Source organism: Martes martes (assembly GCF_963455335.1).
Source record: "Martes martes genome assembly, chromosome: 16".
Taxonomy (NCBI): Eukaryota; Metazoa; Chordata; class Mammalia; order Carnivora; family Mustelidae; genus Martes; species Martes martes.
Window position 1 is genome coordinate 64662886 of NC_137904.1, and position 16190 is coordinate 64679075.

The 16190-nt window shown below is 47.2% G+C and overlaps 1 protein-coding gene across 1 annotated transcript in view; it reads left to right on the plus strand.

The window, feature by feature from the left end:
• Positions 1-239: 239 nt before the first annotated feature.
• The window catches only part of FOXK2 (forkhead box K2), a gene marked incomplete at its 5' end in the record, with an annotated part of 69528 nt that continues 53577 nt past the window's right edge, over positions 240-16190 (plus strand). Inside the window, one exon of the mRNA XM_080825477.1 lies at positions 240-652. Within this exon, the coding sequence (XP_080681603.1) occupies positions 240-652 (413 nt within the window). The remainder of the gene's footprint in view (positions 653-16190) is intronic.

Consider the following 16190-nt stretch of genomic DNA (forward strand, 5'->3'; position numbering starts at 1 on the left):
GCGGGCGCTCGGCCAGCGTGCCTCGCTATTGGCCGGGCGCCGGTAGCCCCACTGCTGCGCGCCGCCCCCATTGGCCGGCCCGGCCGTCAGTCAGCGGCGCCCGCCGGCTCGCAGCGCGCCGCGCGTGTCCCGCCCCTCGCCGCCGCTCGTCGCTCGCCGGCCGGCGGCCTCGCGCGGCCCTCAGCTCCGTGGCGGCGGCGGCGGCGGCGGCGGAAGGCGGCCCGGGCCCTCGCAGGCCCATGGCGGCGGCCGCGGCGCTCCCGGGCGCGGGCGGGCCTCCCGCGGGCGGCGGGGCCGGGGGCGGCGGGGGCGCGGGCGGCGGGTCCCCGCCGGGCGGCTGGGCCGTGGCGCGCCTCGAGGGCCGCGAGTTCGAGTACCTGATGAAGAAGCGCTCGGTGACCATCGGGCGCAACTCGTCGCAGGGCTCGGTGGACGTGAGCATGGGCCACTCGAGCTTCATCTCGCGGCGCCACCTCGAGATCTTCACGCCCCCGGGCGGCGGCGGCCATGGCGGGGCGGCCCCGGAGCCGTCCGCGCAGCCCGGGCCCGACGCGGGCGGCGACTTCTACCTGCGCTGCCTCGGCAAGAACGGCGTGTTCGTGGACGGCGTGTTCCAGAGGCGCGGGGCGCCGCCGCTGCAGCTGCCGCGCGTGTGAGTGGGGCCGGGGCCGGGGCCGGGCCGGGCCGGGCCGGGGGGCGGGGGGCGGGGGCGGGGGCCCGGCCGGCGGGGCGGACGCGAGCCGGACCCGCCGCCGCAGCCCGGGCCCCCGCCGGACGCGCCGGCCTGCCCGTCGCAGCGCGAGGCCCGGGCCGCTGCGCACGTGGGCCGACGCTCGCTCCGGGGCCTCGCGTGTCTGGCTCGAGCCCGGCCCGCCGCCCCGCCGCCCCGCCGCCCCGCCGCCGCAGCGGCGGCCCCCGCGGAAGCGTGTTTCCCTCGCCCGGGCCTGCGCTGAGCGGCCGCGGGAGGCCCGCGGCTGGCGTTTCGGGGGGTCGCTCCGCGCTGCGAGGGCTCCGTCCCGTCGCGCTCTGGGCCACCGCGCAGTGCGGGCTCCGCAAGCGCGGCGGTTCTCGGACTCGCGCCCGCCCCGTAACGTCCGGGGACCGGGCCCTTCTCGCAGGGCTCCGCGCTGCGGCCCGTCGGCTCCTCGGAAGCCGGCGCAGGGTCCCGGCGCGTCGGGTGCGCGTCCGGGGGTGTCCGCGGCGCGCCCCGCCTGCTCTGCCTGGAGCGGGCTCCCGTCCCGTCTGCGCGGCGCGAGCGGAGCCGTCGTCCGCGACCCCGGGCGGCTGGGGCCGAGCAGCGCTGCCGCCCGCCCGCGCCCCGGTGTGCGCGCCGCCCGGGAGGCTGCCCCGGCCGCGGTGGGGGCGCGCGGCGGGCCGGCTCCTCGGGGGTCGCCCGGCGGCCGCGCGAGCGTTGTTGACCGACGGCCCGAGGTCGGCGCGGAGGACTTTGTCTCTCCGCTCCGAGCGTTTTGAGGTTTTTCAGGAAAATCCTTCCTGTCCGCAGCCGGACCTGCTTGTACGGACGGGCCGCGCACGAGGGTGAGTTGACCTTCGGGGGAGGGCGCCCACGGCCGACTTCCCGAGGGTCCCGGCCGCGCCGAGGACGGCTGCGGGCGGGGGGGGAGGCGGCGCCTGGGACCCGGCTCGGGGCCGCCGCGCCCGGCGTTTCTCCTGGGCCCGGGGCTCTTCTGAGAAGGGTCTTGGCGTTTCGACGGTGGAATAGGCAGTGCCTAGGACGTCGCGGCACCCCTCCTGGCGGCCGCGGCACCCCTCCTGGCGGCCGCGGCACCCCTCCTGGCGGCCGCGGCACCCCTCCTGGCGGCCGCGTCCCTGGCGTGTGGTGGAGGGCGCTGACGTGCGGCGGAGAGGAACGCTGTGAAGGCGGCTGGTACTAGCTGAATGTGGAGAAATTGCTTTAAAAAATCCTTTCTTCGAAACTTAGTTTTAAGTTACAAGTTCTTTTTGAGTTAAGTCCATTTGTGCAACTTTGTTTTTTTATTTTTAAGATTTCATTTATGTATTTGACAGAGATCACAAATAGGCAGAGGGGGGGGGGGCGGAAGCAGGCCCCCCGCGGAGCAGAGAGCCTAGTGCGGGGCTCGATCGTGACCCCAGCCGAAGGCAGAGGCTTAACCCACTGAGCCACCTAGTCTCCCCAGTTTGTGCAAGTTTAAAAGCACATGTAATTTCGAACAGTTATGCAGATTTGTCCCCTGAATTGAAAATCACTGTATAAGTTTAAAAAAAACCAGGACAATCCATGGTTGGTCTCTTATTTGAACAACAGTGATTTTAGTCCAATTCCAATTTTAGAGTGAATTTGTATCGTGTAGTTAGTGTTAAAAATTTACATACGGAGAACTTGCAGAGTACGTAGGTAATTTAGGCTTAAAGAATGATTCGTCATTCTGTTAAAATAGCAAGTAACCTATTAATTGAAGGGGAGTAGAGGAAGATGAGGCCGGTGATCCTGTGCACTGGCCGTTGTATTTTAAACCGTTTGGGTTAGAGCTGAATACAGATGGTTTTTCCATGATGATTGGTGAGCAAAACTGGGATCCTCAAGTGTGTGGGGAGGTTGCTGAGCATCCACATGAGTGCCAGTATGTGTGGTTTTTCCAGAAACAGGTGATTTCCACAAACTATGTGGGGCTGTGTGTACAGAAATGCAAACTTTTTTCTCTCCAGGAGCATCTAACTCAACTGGAGGTGCAGGTGTTATTGGTGCTCGGGAGTTCTCTGGGGTGGCCTCAGCGGAATAACCCTGGGCCACCTGTGTGCATGTGTGCCTGTGGGGGTGCTCCTGGAAGTGAGCAGGTGGAGGTGGCCTTATGGGTGTCCCTGGGCCAGGAGCCTGGTGCTGAAAAACATGGAATTTAGGCTGAAAGGGACCTTGGGCCTTGATGTAGAGTGTGACGTTTGCCTGGGCCTGGTTGGGGAGCATTTTCAATATGGTCAGTGACAGGATGAAGAGTGTCCTCTTTGAGGACAGGGTTCTTATTTGTCTAGGGACCCGTTCTGGTGCCTGAGTGGGCAATAAAGTGTTTAGGAAGATCTGCTGGGCAGGAATGTCTGGGTGTGTTGTTGCTCTTGTTGTTGCCATGGTAGCAAACTAAGTATAATTTATAAATAAAAATAAGCAACTCTTTAGCAGTTGTTCAAGTACTTTGAAACCTCTCAAGTGAATCTGACATATTTTTGATCAGAAAGGTCCTAGGATATCTAATAGCCAAACGTAAATAGAGCAGGTTGAATTTGCTATTGCCCCAAACTACTTAACATGTGAAACTACACTTGTGTTTATTTAGAAAAGTGACCTGTTCCTATGCTAAATTAATTGTCAATCAGTTCATGATACAGCACGACTTTCTTTCTTGTGTGGCATGTTTTAATTTGCAGATTAAGTTTGTTAATGTCACATTTGGAGACTTTCTCATTAAATCGGGGATAGCGTCCTTGAAGGTTGGGCCTGGAGAGAGGTGAGCAGAGAGTGGCTTCTGGAGCTTTCCACACAAAGACTCCCCAGAACAGAACTGAAGGAACTCACAGTGACTTGGCCGTGTTTAGAAGTGGGAATGGGGCAGAACCGAGGTTCTCAGAGCATACCAGTTAACAGAAAGAGGAGAGTAAGCGGAGTGCCAGGAGTGGAGATGGCCTCAGGAAAGTGCAGTGACTCAGATGTCACTGATGTCATGTTCCGCGGAGAGCCATGTGCTTGGCGATCAGGACCTCTTGGAGGATGAGGAAGGAGGCTAGGTGTGGGGCTGGAGAGTGAGTGGAAGTGAGGGTGTAAGAAGTTCGTGGGGCAGGGGAGTTGTGGGGAGGGTGGAGTTAAGAATAGGCTTGGGAAGAGTGGAGACCCTGTGGGTCCCTGGGGCCAAGTGGGTGAAGGAACCCCCGAGAGATGCAACAGAGGCCTGGTTGGCCCACAGAGCGCACACAGACGAGGTGTGAAGGACAGGGTTCCCTGTAGGAGAACATCCCATGGGGATGTCTTATTCGAAGACCAGAGACTAGTGAGGTCTCTCGTGTTTTCTTGTTCCGGGGCTGCCGGGTTGGCTGAGATGCCTTTATATTTTATGACCTGCGACTGACCAGTTTGTATACAAAGCTGAGAGCAGGGAACCAAGATGTCTGGACTCCAGGGCTCAGGAGTGGTTGATGAGTAGGGAGACATCCATAGCAGAAGGGCAGATGGGCTTTGCACTTTGAAAAGTGCTCAGCATACAAATTAACTGCTTTTAATGACCACTATGTGCTTTTCTTTAAAAGTTATAATATGGGGCGCCTGGGTGGCTCAGTGGGTTAAGCCTCTGCCTTCGGCTTGGTCATGGTCCCAGGGTCCTGGGATCGAGCCCCGCATCTGTCAAATAAATAAATTTAAAAATTTTTTTAAAAAGCTATGATATGTTTTCGTTTACCAAACAGATATATTTTATCACTGATTTGTAGATATTGGGAACACTGAGCAGCTATTTTAATGTAGTTGTTAATTTACTAAGTTAAAAATAACCCAACAACTGGGTTAACTCCTACTTCACCTAGTATGTGGTAATTCTTCCAGTGGCAAAACTCCGTTTATTTTAATGTTTAATGAGTGGTTTAAGAGAGTTTAGATTTAAACATTTTTTTTTTTAATTTTCAGCGTAACAGTATTCATTGTTTTTTCACCACACCCAGTGCTCCATGCAATCCGTGCCCTCCCTAATACCCACCACCTGGTTCCCCCAACCTCCCACCCCCCGCCCCTTCAAAACCCTCAGGTTGTTTTTCAGTCCATAGTCTCTCATGGTTCACCTAAACATTTTTTTTTTTAAAGATTTTATTTATTTGACAGAGATCACAAGTAGGCAGAGAGGCAGGGGGGCAGGGTGGGGGGGGGGGAAGCAGGCTCCCTGCTGAGCAGAGAGCCCGATGCGGGACTCGATCCCAGGACCCTGAGATCATGACCTGAGCTGAAGGCAGAGGCCTAACCCACTGACCCACCCAGGCTCCCCAAGACAGTTTAGATTTAAAATAACTTGAATTCATAACACATTTTGAGAAACAAGCCTGTGTGGCAGGACCTGTCACCTGCAGTGGTCTTATGTGTCTGACTGTATCAGGAGATGGTGAGGCTTTGGAGCTGGGCGTCCTGGGGCTTCACTCCACCCTTCCCGTTTAACCTGTTGGAATTTTTGTTCCCTCGTGTGTAACATAGGATAACAACTGTGTGACTTGTGCGACACAGCACTGTGCCTGTGTCCCTGGTACATCAGGGGCCTCGCGTGTTTTGTCCATGAGTGTGCCCTGGTGTGAAGGGGCCTGTGAGGACTTAATGTGTCACAAGATGTGACCCGAGGGCATCAGTGTTCTTGAGGGCCAGCACTCTTCAGCTTGCTCATAGCTCTGTACACATGCACACACGCCCGCAGCAAGTGGATCTAGGGCCTCTTGGAGTAGTGGGTGAAGTTTGAAGTTCCTTCAGCTGGGAGAAGTTGCCCTCTCCCTCCGAGCACCTAGGCATAGAGGCTGTGGGACGTGGTTGGTGTTGTCCAGCAGGCTGGGCCAGAAGAGGTCCATTGGGGGTGCCCTCCCGCTTGCAGTCTCTGTTGCTTCTGTTCCATTCCAAACTGTAAGCATCACCACAGAACTTTCCTGATTTGGGAGAGAAGAAAAACTGCTTCTGCCTTGGTTACAAAGTCAGAGAAGGGAACTGGTTAAAAGTTGTCCTGTTTGTGGTCTGATTTGAAGGATACTTGTTCATTAATGCCATTGGCCAAACTGTTGTTTTGGAAATTAAGAATGGCTTCTCTGTTCAGTGGAAGAACTTCATAATTCGCAATGCACTGTTTTTCTTTTTAAAATTGCTTTTTTATTGAAATGTAAGGAATCACATACATTTTTGAAATTTGGGCTATGTTTTCTTCCTGGGAGGCATTAACAGACCTGAAGCTGGGCTCCTCTGCAGGCCTGTCGTGTCAACTGAGCGCTTACCAGGCTGATATTGGTGCTCAGGACCCTTAGTAGTAGGTCGTGGAGCCTGTTCTCAGGACTAGTGCCCCCCCCCCCCCCCCCCACTGTGCTGTCAGGCTAAGGGAGGCAGAGATGTTCCCTCCTTTCCCTCCTCATTGTCTTGTGCCTTAACTCAACTCGCTCAGGTTCCTCTGTGCCGGTCTTCCATGATGTGGGGACCAGGTCCTATATGTGTTTGTAACGCCCTGGAAATGGCACAGAGCCATCATCGCTTGGTATATATCCAGAACATGTGTACCCACTGAGTGCTGATTTAGGATGTTACTGTTACGTGAACATTCTCAAGTGCTGATCATCTGTCTAGTGATGGGATTCCAGTCAGACTTGACTCCCCCAATTACCAGCACCTTCCATCTAGATCCACAGTTGCAGAAGCTCAGAAAAGCTTCATGCATAATTGGTGGAAATAATCCAGAAGATGAGGCTATTATAGTGACAACAGATTTTTCCATTGTGAAAATGCAACAACTCTTGTTTTGCTGAGGAGAGAGGTGTTTTGTTGGTTTTGTTTTGTTTTGTTTTAAACGAAGAAAAGACAGTTTCTAAAATAAGGAAGCTTTTAATGAAAGCATCAACATCTTGGATAGTATTCTTATCTGTTTAACATTTCTGCATAGCTCACGTTTTCTTTTATGTTTGGGTTTTGGAGCAGTTTACAATATCTTAAATAGTGGTAATATAGTAAGTCAGTTCCCACACTGCTGGTCCCAGTTTTTGATGTGGATTTTTTTGAATATGCTAATGGAACAATACACCGGGGCTTGTTTAAGGCACACATCACTGTTTCTGTGATTTGAAGCAGTTTGAGCACCACGACAAGGTGCTAACTGTTGTCATCCCAGGAAGTGCCCACATGGGGAGATTAGGAAGCACTTTTTAGAAACCTGCCTTTCCTGGGGTGCCTGGATGGCTCAGTCAGTTAAGTGTCCAACTCTTTTTTTTTTTTAAATTTTTTTTTTTTATTTGACAGAGAGAGGGATCACAAGTAGACAGAGAGGCAGGCAGAGAGAGAGAGGAGGAAGCAGGCTCCCTGCTGAGCAGAGAGCCCGATGCGGGGCTCGATCCCAGGACCCTGAGATCATGACCTGAGCCGAAGGCAGAGGCTTAACCCACTGAGCCACCCAGGCGCCCCGAGTGTCCAACTGTTGACTTCAGTTTAGGTCATGATCTTTGGATCATGAAGATCTAGCCCCAGGTCAGTCTCTGGTCATCATGGAGTGTGCTTGAGATTTTCTCTCTCCCTCTGTTCCTTCCCTCCCCCAACCCCTTGCATACACACTCTCTCTCCGCAAAGAAAGAAAGAGAGAGAAGGAAAGAAAACTGCCTTTCCTATATGCATCAATTTCTAGAGGGTGTGTGGTGCTCTGCTGAGAATTCCTTAGGGATTTCAGACATTATTTGGCTTTTGCTGCAGTTTGTCGTTTGGCACAGATTGCTTGTGTGTCTTACCCAATGAAAGGTATCAGAGTACAACAGTGGTTCTTACCAGGGCCCCCTCCCCTTCCTGGGACATTTGGCAGTATCTGGAGACATGCTAGGTTGGCACAACTGGGAGGAGGTGCTGCTTCTGGCATCTAGTGGGCTGGGCCAGGGACATGGCTAAAAATATTATAATGCACAGAATAGTCCCTTCCCCTGCAACAGATAATGATCCAACCTCAAATGTCAGTAGTAGGGAGGAAGACCGAAGCCCCCCCCACCCAGCACAGTTTGAGAGTAGTTGATAACAGCCATTGAATATTATTCTTGGAGCTATTGTGAGTGAATCTTAATAATTTTTTACAGATCATACCCACTTAAAACCTTTAAGCTAATAGCATTTGTTTCAAATTCAGTGGCAGGCACCTTTCTGAAACGAAGCCTGAGGTGGAGAGGCCTGATGCGGAATCAGTCCCTTTGTAGTTTTGGAAGGACACGCACAGAAGAACACCTTCTATAAATCTTAGCTAGGTTGTAAGATTGGTCTTAGTATTTTAAGGAGTAGCCCAACATTCTCCCTCTTAGAATATGTACTCTCAGGCATATCTTACTGGTAAAATTATTCTGAAAACATTTACAGTTAATGGGGTTAAAGAGACATTGAATTAATCTATGGCATTGTTCTGGTGGGGTGGTTTTGTTTGTTTGTCTTGGTTTTCCTGAAAAATGAACTGATGATGTGAGGGAGTCTGACATTAGTGTCACTACAACCATATTACGAAAGAGTGCTGTCAGATGCCATTTTCTTATGGTATTTTGTCATAATAATTGGCAGTTTGAAATTCATCTTTTGACTTTTACTTGAATAGATGGGGTACAAAAAACCCTAAACAAGTAAGTTGGACACTTTACTGTTCTATCTTTCTGGTCTTTTTCAGTATGTAGTAGCATTTTGAGCATGTAGGTGATGTTTTAACAATACTGCATTTTTGCCTGTGTCCTGTATTTTCTCTGCAAACATTTCTGCTACATAACTAATTAGCTGTAAGGCAGTTTTGCTGTAAAAGATAAAATCGTGAAAAATAAAGGAGGGACATTTATTAAAAAGGATTCAAACATGGAAAATGAATAACAAAAGTAAAGATTTTATTCCTGAGAAGACTGGTTGAGTGTCTCTCAGTTTCTGGTGTTTAGTAGGTTCTAGGTCAGTCTTAGGTGCCCTCTCTGTTCTGTGGAGGGCAGCTCTCTGGGGTCTTCACTTAAGAGCCACATTTCAGAGGTTACTTTTTATCTCCTCTGTGTCTTTCTCTCCACACAGGATAGATTGAGGGTGAGGTAAGAATGAGTAACGCAGGCATTCATTAGTGAACAGTCTCATAGCACTGCTTGAACAGGGGAGATGAGAGCCTTCTCCCCCATGTGATGAGACTATTTAATCTCTCAGCCTTAGGGTCCTCTTCCTATAAACAGGATATTACTGAATTGACTTCATGGGATTGTGGTGTAGATTGTCTTTGCCTGATACAGGAGAATTGGCTGAGTAAACATTTATATTGTTTTAAATAAAAAAATTTAAATTTCTTGTCTCAAATATTTTGATTGGGGAGTTAATCCACTTATGTTTAAAGTAATTACGGTAAGGAAAGACTTCTGCTATTTTACTGTTGTTCCTTATGTCTTACAGCTTTGTTGTCCCTTGTTTTCTTCCTGTCTGATTTTTTTTTTTTTTTTAATTTATTTGGCAGACAGAGATCACAAGTAGGCAGAGAGGCAGGCTGAGAGATTGGGGGGGGGGGCAGGCTCTCCGCTGAGCAGAGAGCCTGATCCTGGGCTTGATCCCAGGACCCTGAGATCATGACCTGAGCCGAAGGCAGAGGCTTTAACCCACTGAGCCACCCAGGTGCCCCCCAACTGTCTGATTTTATGTTAAGGTGATTTCTTTCTTTCTCTTTCTTTCTTTACTGTTGTGATTCTCTTCTCATTTTCCTTTGTGTATATTTTATTTTATTTTATTATTTTTTTTTTTAAAGATTTTATTTATTTATTTGACAGAGATCACAAGTAGGCAGAGAAGCAGGCAGAGAGAGGAGGAAGCAGGCTCCCCGCTGAGCAGAGAGCCCAATGTGGGGCTCGATCCCAGGACCCTAGGATCATGACCTGAGCCGAAGGCAGAGGCCTTAAACCACTGAGCCACCCAGGCGCCCCCCTTTGTGTATATTTTAAAGATTTTCTTTGTGTTTACCATGGAGATTATATTTAACATCCTAAATTTAAAGCCATCTATTTTGAAATGATATCAACTTCAAAAACTCTCCTCCTGTGTATGTCCTTTCTCCTCCCTTTTATGTTGTTGTCACAGATTACATCTTTATACATTATGTGCCAAATAACATATTTATAATTTTTTATGGATTTGTATTTTGAATCCTGTAGGAAATCAAAAGTAGAATTACAAACCAAAATGACAGTAATACTAACTTTTAATATTTTCTCACATTTTTACCTACACTGGAGATTATTTCTTCATATGGTTTTGAGTGACTGTAGAGTGATCTTTTATTTCCACCTGAAGGACTCCCTTTAGCTTTTCTTGTCAGGCAGGTCTAGTGTTAACGAACTCCCTCAATTTTTGTTTATTGAGGAATATCTTAATTTCTCTCTCATTTTTGAAGGACAGATTGCCAGATATAATAATTCTGACAGTTTTAATTTTTAAATTTATTTTATGTTTTTAGCACTTTAAATGTTATCTCACTGTCCTTTGGCCTTCGTGGCTTCTGAAGAGAAACAGCCATTAACCTTATAGAGAATCCTTGTATGCAACAGGTTACTTCTCTCTTGCTGCTTTCAAGATTCTCTCTTTGTCTTTTTTTTTTTTTTTAAGATTTTTAAAAAATTTATTTATTTGACAGACAGAGATCACAAGTAGGCAGAGAGGCAGGCAGAGAGAGAGAGGAGGAAGCAGGCTCCCTGCCGAGCAGAGAGCCTGATGCGGGGCTCAATCCCCGGACCTGGGATCACGACCTGAACCGAAGGCAGAAGCTTAACCCACTGAGCCACCCAGGCGCCCCTCTCTTTGTCTTTTGATGGTTAATTACGGGTCCTTTGAGTTTATCCTACTTGGAGTTTATGGAGTTTCTTGCATTTGTAGGTTTGTGTCTTTCATCAGATTTGAGATGTTTTCGGCCGTTATTTTTTTCAAATATTTTCCTTCTGCCTCTTTTTCTTTTCTTCTTTTGAGACTCCCATAAGGTGTGTGTTGCTGCTTATTGATGTCCCACGCGTTCTTTAAGGCTCTTTTCAGTCTTCTTTTTCCTTTCTGCTTCTCAGACTTGATCATTTCAATTATCCTGTCTTTAAGTTTGTGGATTTTTTGTTCTGCCTGTTCAGAGATGCTGCTGGACCCCTATGGTAAATTTTTCATTTCACTACAGGACTTTTCAGCTTCAACAGATTGCTCTTTTGTCCCATCCCATAATTTCTACTTTTTTGTTGATATTCCTGTTTGTTCCTTTGTAATTCTCCTGACTTCCTTTAGTTCTTTGTGTTTTTGTTTATTTGAGTACATAACATGGTTGTTTTTTTGGAAATACTTTTTTTTTTTTTTTTTTAGATTTTATTTTATGGTAATCTCTACACCCAACATGGGGTTTAATTTACAATGTAAATTTACAAAATTTACATCTAGTTTACAACCCTAAGATCAGGAATCATATGCTCTACCAACTGATTCAGCCAGGTGCTGTGACATGGTTGTTTTAAAGTCTTTGTCTCGCAAGGCTTATGTCTCACCTTCTTCAGAGATGATTTCTGTTCATTTATTTTGTTCTTTTGACCAAGTCATGCTTTCCTGTTCTTCATGTGCCTTTTGATTTTGTTGTCTTTGAAAACTGGACATTTGGCTATTATAATATAATAACTCTGGAAATCAGGTTCTCCTTCCCAAAAGGTTTGTTGTTTTTTGTTTGTTAAAGGCTGTAGGAGTTCTCTTTTCCTAGTGACTTATCCAGACTATTACTGCAAAGACTCTTTCCCTGACAATGTAGTTCCTGAAGTCCTGTTTCTATCTTGTGTTCAGCTGGTGTTTCGACAGAGATTTCCTGAACATGAGCAGCTCTCCTATCTCCCATTCTTTGCATATTGGCTCTGTGCCTGGGCCCTCCTTCAGCACTTGATCATGCTTGCACTGTGCCTAAGGATCAGCTCAAGGTGAAAAACGCAGAGTCTTCTCAGGTCTTGTATAAGCATGCATCTTGCCCTGGACAGCTGTGGGGTATTCTGAACTTCCTAATATGACCTGTTACTTTTGAATGTCCTAATTTCCCAGGGAGACTCTCCCCAGCTTTTGCCTTAAGAAGTGTAGTGTATGTTTAGACTGTATGTAATGTTTTGCCACAGGTTCTGAGGATTTTTATTCAACGTGCAGTGTTTTCAAGCCTTTTCAGCCTGATTTCTGAGTTGAACAAAACACCGGAAGAGTGCCTGAGTCACTCCTTCAGGTAGTCTGTGACAGGTTAGAAGAGACATACACAGTAGTGACCAAAGTCTGTTCTGTCCCCAAACCAGGAAAACAGCCCCATGCTGGCAACCCTGGCTGTCACCACTTCAACACTGTATTTACTTTAAGACCATTACCTTAAGACCTTTTATGCTTGGAGATAATTTGTGCTTCAAGACCAAGGTCTGTTGCTACCATGCTAGAGGGAGCAGGCAGAGGCAGGAGAACCTAAAACCTGCCTGCCGTTCCGTGGCACCTCTTTCCTGATTCAGCATTTGGTGTTTGCAGACTTCTGACTCTCTTGCAGAGTTTTTACAAATTGGTTCTGACAGTTGCTGCATGGTTTCCGGTGTTTGTTTGTGTGTTTATGTGTGGGGTGAGGGTGAATGAGAACTTGGAGCTTCTTAGTGAGCTGTTTTGCTGATGTCGCTTCTGAAGGTCAGTTCTTTTGAGTCAAAATTTTAATTCTTTTAATTCTCATTTTTGTCACATTGCACTGAGTGTGAAATAGTGGCAGTTCTTTTTCTTGGATTTAGTGACGTGACAACATCTGAGTAAAGTCAAATTTACTATCCCTTTTTTTTTTTAAGATTGTATTTATTTATTTGGCAGACTGAGATCACAAGTAGGCAGAGAGGCAGGCAGAGAGAGAGGGGGAAGCAGGCCCCCCGCTGAGCAGACAGCCCGATGTGGGGCTTGATCCCAGGACCCTAGGACCGTGACCTGAGCCGAAGGCAGAGGCTTTAACCCACTGAACCACCCAGGTGCCCCTTTACTATCCCATTTTTAAAAAGTGAAGTAGAGTATGAAAAATTTTCTAAATTACCTCGAGTACAAAATAACATGAAAGTCAGACTATTATTCTTAGTAAGTCTGTCTTGATGGGGCAGCTGGGTGGCTCAGTCAGTGAAGCATCTGCCTTCGGCTCAGGTCATGATCTGAGGGTCTTGGGATCAGCCCCCAAGGAACCTCAGGCTCCTTGCTCATCAGAGAGTCTGCTTCTCCCTTTCCCTCTGACCCACTTCCCTCCCCCCCTTGTACGCTCTTCCTCTCCATGTCTCAATTAAAATAAATAAAATCTTAAAAAAATAAGTTTGTCTTGGCTATTAGTAATTTGAATCAGGAAATATGAAATTCTTCAGTAGTCTGTACTGTTGGTATATTGGTTCCATTTTCTTTAAAATATCCCCACCCCAAAGCCAAGACCATAATAATGATTTTTGTTAAACAAATGTTTCCAAATATCTACAGTCCTAGGAAGGACATTTTGCTTTAACATAAAGGAAGAAATAACTTTGCATTTAAGTTATTATAATGTTTAGATTATTATAACTTTATAATTTAAAGTTATTATGATGTTACCATGTAGGTAGCACACCAGTGGGGAGGGTGGAATTCTTACCTGTGGATGGTGATGAGGATGGGATAGCAGGGGCCCTTGAAGGCACACTGGCTTTCCCAACACCTACTCTCAGTTCTGTGAATTGATTCTTTTTTTTTTTTTTTCAAGATTTTATTTATCTGCAAGAGAGAGAGTGCCTGCGTATGCACCCAAGTGTGAGTGGGTGGTGAGGGGGCGGCGGGTGGGGGCAGAGGGAAAGAGAGAATCCTAAGCAGACTATGAGCTAAGTGTGGAGCCTGACACGGGGCCAGATCCCATGACCCTGAGCTGAAATCACGAGTTGGCCACTTACCTGACAAAGCCACCCAGGTGTCCCTCTGGTGGATTGATTCTTGTCCCTATTGTAGGAGGAAATTGAGGCATGGAGGGTGTTAATCCGAAAGTGCATAGCTTAGAAATGATAGATTCAAACCCACATCCAGTTTTTTTTTTTGCCATTTTTTAAAATCACTAAGCTCTATTCAAAGCCAAAAACAGCCATTAATTAGAAGATTGGAAAATCTACAAGACAAACTAAAATAGGTTTTTAAATTGTACTAATTTATCTAATCTTTTTTTTTGGCATTTAGATTATGTAAACTGCATTATACTGAAGGAAATACCATGTAACCATTAAAGTGTATTTATCCACATAGAAAGAAGAAGAAAAGTTGTAGAACAGCGTGTATGGAGTAATTGTACTGGTGGAATTGTATGTTAAGTGTTTGTGTGTGGTATTGCCAATGCATACCTGGATTTAAAACACCATTAAGGGGCGCCTGGGTGGCTCAGTCAGGTAAGCGTCTGCCTTCAGCTCAGGTCATGATCCTGGAGTCCCAGGATTGAGTCCCATGTCAGGCTCCCTGCTCAGTGGGGAATCTGCTTCTCCTTCTGCCCCTTTCTCTGCTCATAATCTCTCTCTCTCTCAAATAAATAAATCTTTTTAAAAAAATTTTTAAATAAGATTTTATTTATTTATTTATTTATTTGACAGAGAAGGGAGAAGTAGTGGGGAGTGGCGGGGAGAGGGAGAAACAGACTCCCTGCTGAGCGGGGGAGCCCAATTCTGCGCTCTATCCCAGGACCGCAGGATCATAATCCCAGCAAAAGGCACATGCTTCACACTGACTGAGCCACCCAGGTGGCCCAATAAATAAAGTCTTTTTTTTTTTTTTTTAAGATTTTATTTATTTACTTATGAGCAACACCGAGAGGGGGGGTGGGAGGCAGAGGCAGAGGAGAAGCAGGCTCCCCGCTAAGCAGGGAGCACGATGTGGTACTCGATCCTGGACCCTGGGATCATGACCCGAGCAGAAGGCAGACACTTAACCATCTGAGCCACCCAGGTGCCCTAAATATAATCTTTTAAAAAGATAAATAAGTAAAACACCATTGGGATGACAAGAATATGTGGCTACAAATGGTCATCTGTTTCCTTTTTTTAAAAAAATTGCTGTAATGATTGTATATTTCCGTGTAGTAAGGGAAGGTTATATGTAAAAGTTGATTGCTCTGATGGAGATTAATCTGTTCTTTGAGGCATACTAGCTACTTATATCCTGTTGTAAGTAAGGCGTATTCCATTTGGGTTCTAAACCCAGGGTAATTGCTTTGCAACTGATAAACATCTTGTGTATGTTATATAATATTTGAAGATACTGGTGTATCATTTTCTTACTTTGTGTTATGCTTTTGACATGGAAGAATATTTAGTCTTGGGGCACCCGGCTGGCTCAGTTGTGAAGCATCTGCCTTTGGCTCAGGTCATGGTCCCGGGGTCCTGGAATCAAGTCTTGCATCGGGCTCCCTGTTCAGCGGGGAGCCTGCTTCTCCCTCTCCCACTGCTTGTGTTCCCTCTCTCACTGTATCTCTGTCAAATAAATAAATAAAATCTTAAAAACAAATATTTTGTCTTGCCTTGAAATGCTGTGTCTTGTTCTTAGAATAGGTTGTGTCTGTATATTGTGGCAGCTGTGCCCATTGATGGGTAATGTCACTGTCAACTCTCAGGAGTGAGTATATTAAAAATTATTGCCAACTCCTGGGGTACCTGAGTGGCTCTGTCAGTTAAATGACTGCCTTTGGCTCAGGTCATGATTCTGGGGTCCTGGGATTGAGCCCCATGTCAGTCTTCCTGCTCAAAAGGGGAGTCTGCTTCTCCCCATGCCCCTGCTCGTGCTCTCTCTCTCACTCACTCTCTTTCAAATAAATAAATAAAATCTTTAAAAAATAAAAATAAATAAAATAAAAATAATCACCAATTCTCAAAAATCTGAGGTTTGCCCTTCTGCTGTAAAGGAGGAATGAGAAGTCATGTGGAACTAATGATTGGTGTCAATGCTACACGTCCCCCACATGTAGCAGGTTTCTGTTTTGTTTGAGTTGCCGTCATAGGGCAGTATAACAGGAACTTTAGTCCTCCTCTGGCTTTCTGATTAGCAAAGAAAATCCAATTCATGAAAAATAAGTTGTGGAGTTAATGGGCTTGTGCTGAAGGCTCTATCTGTGGACACAGGCAAAGAAAGCTTTTCATTTTCCTTTTTGAAAAAGAGGGAGAGGTTACTTCTCTTAAGTATGTGCCAGACTATCCTGTTGTCGGCATCTGTGCTTTGGTTAGTGCAGAGTCACTCTCCTACCCTGTAGTAATGTCTCTTCTTTTGGATGTGTAGGCACCTGTCCTTGCTCTGGTTGAGTTGGCCCAGGAGTCTTTGGATGGCAGTTGAGGCAGCGCAGGGGCTGCAGGGCCCTGCTCTTGTTTAGAGGTGAATACTTTAAACTATAGTACAGACATTGGTTCTTTCTGACCTCAGATCTATTCTTCATAATGAACAAGAGCCCATGGAGAAACTGCATTTTCTGAGTGGAGTGCGTAGTGGT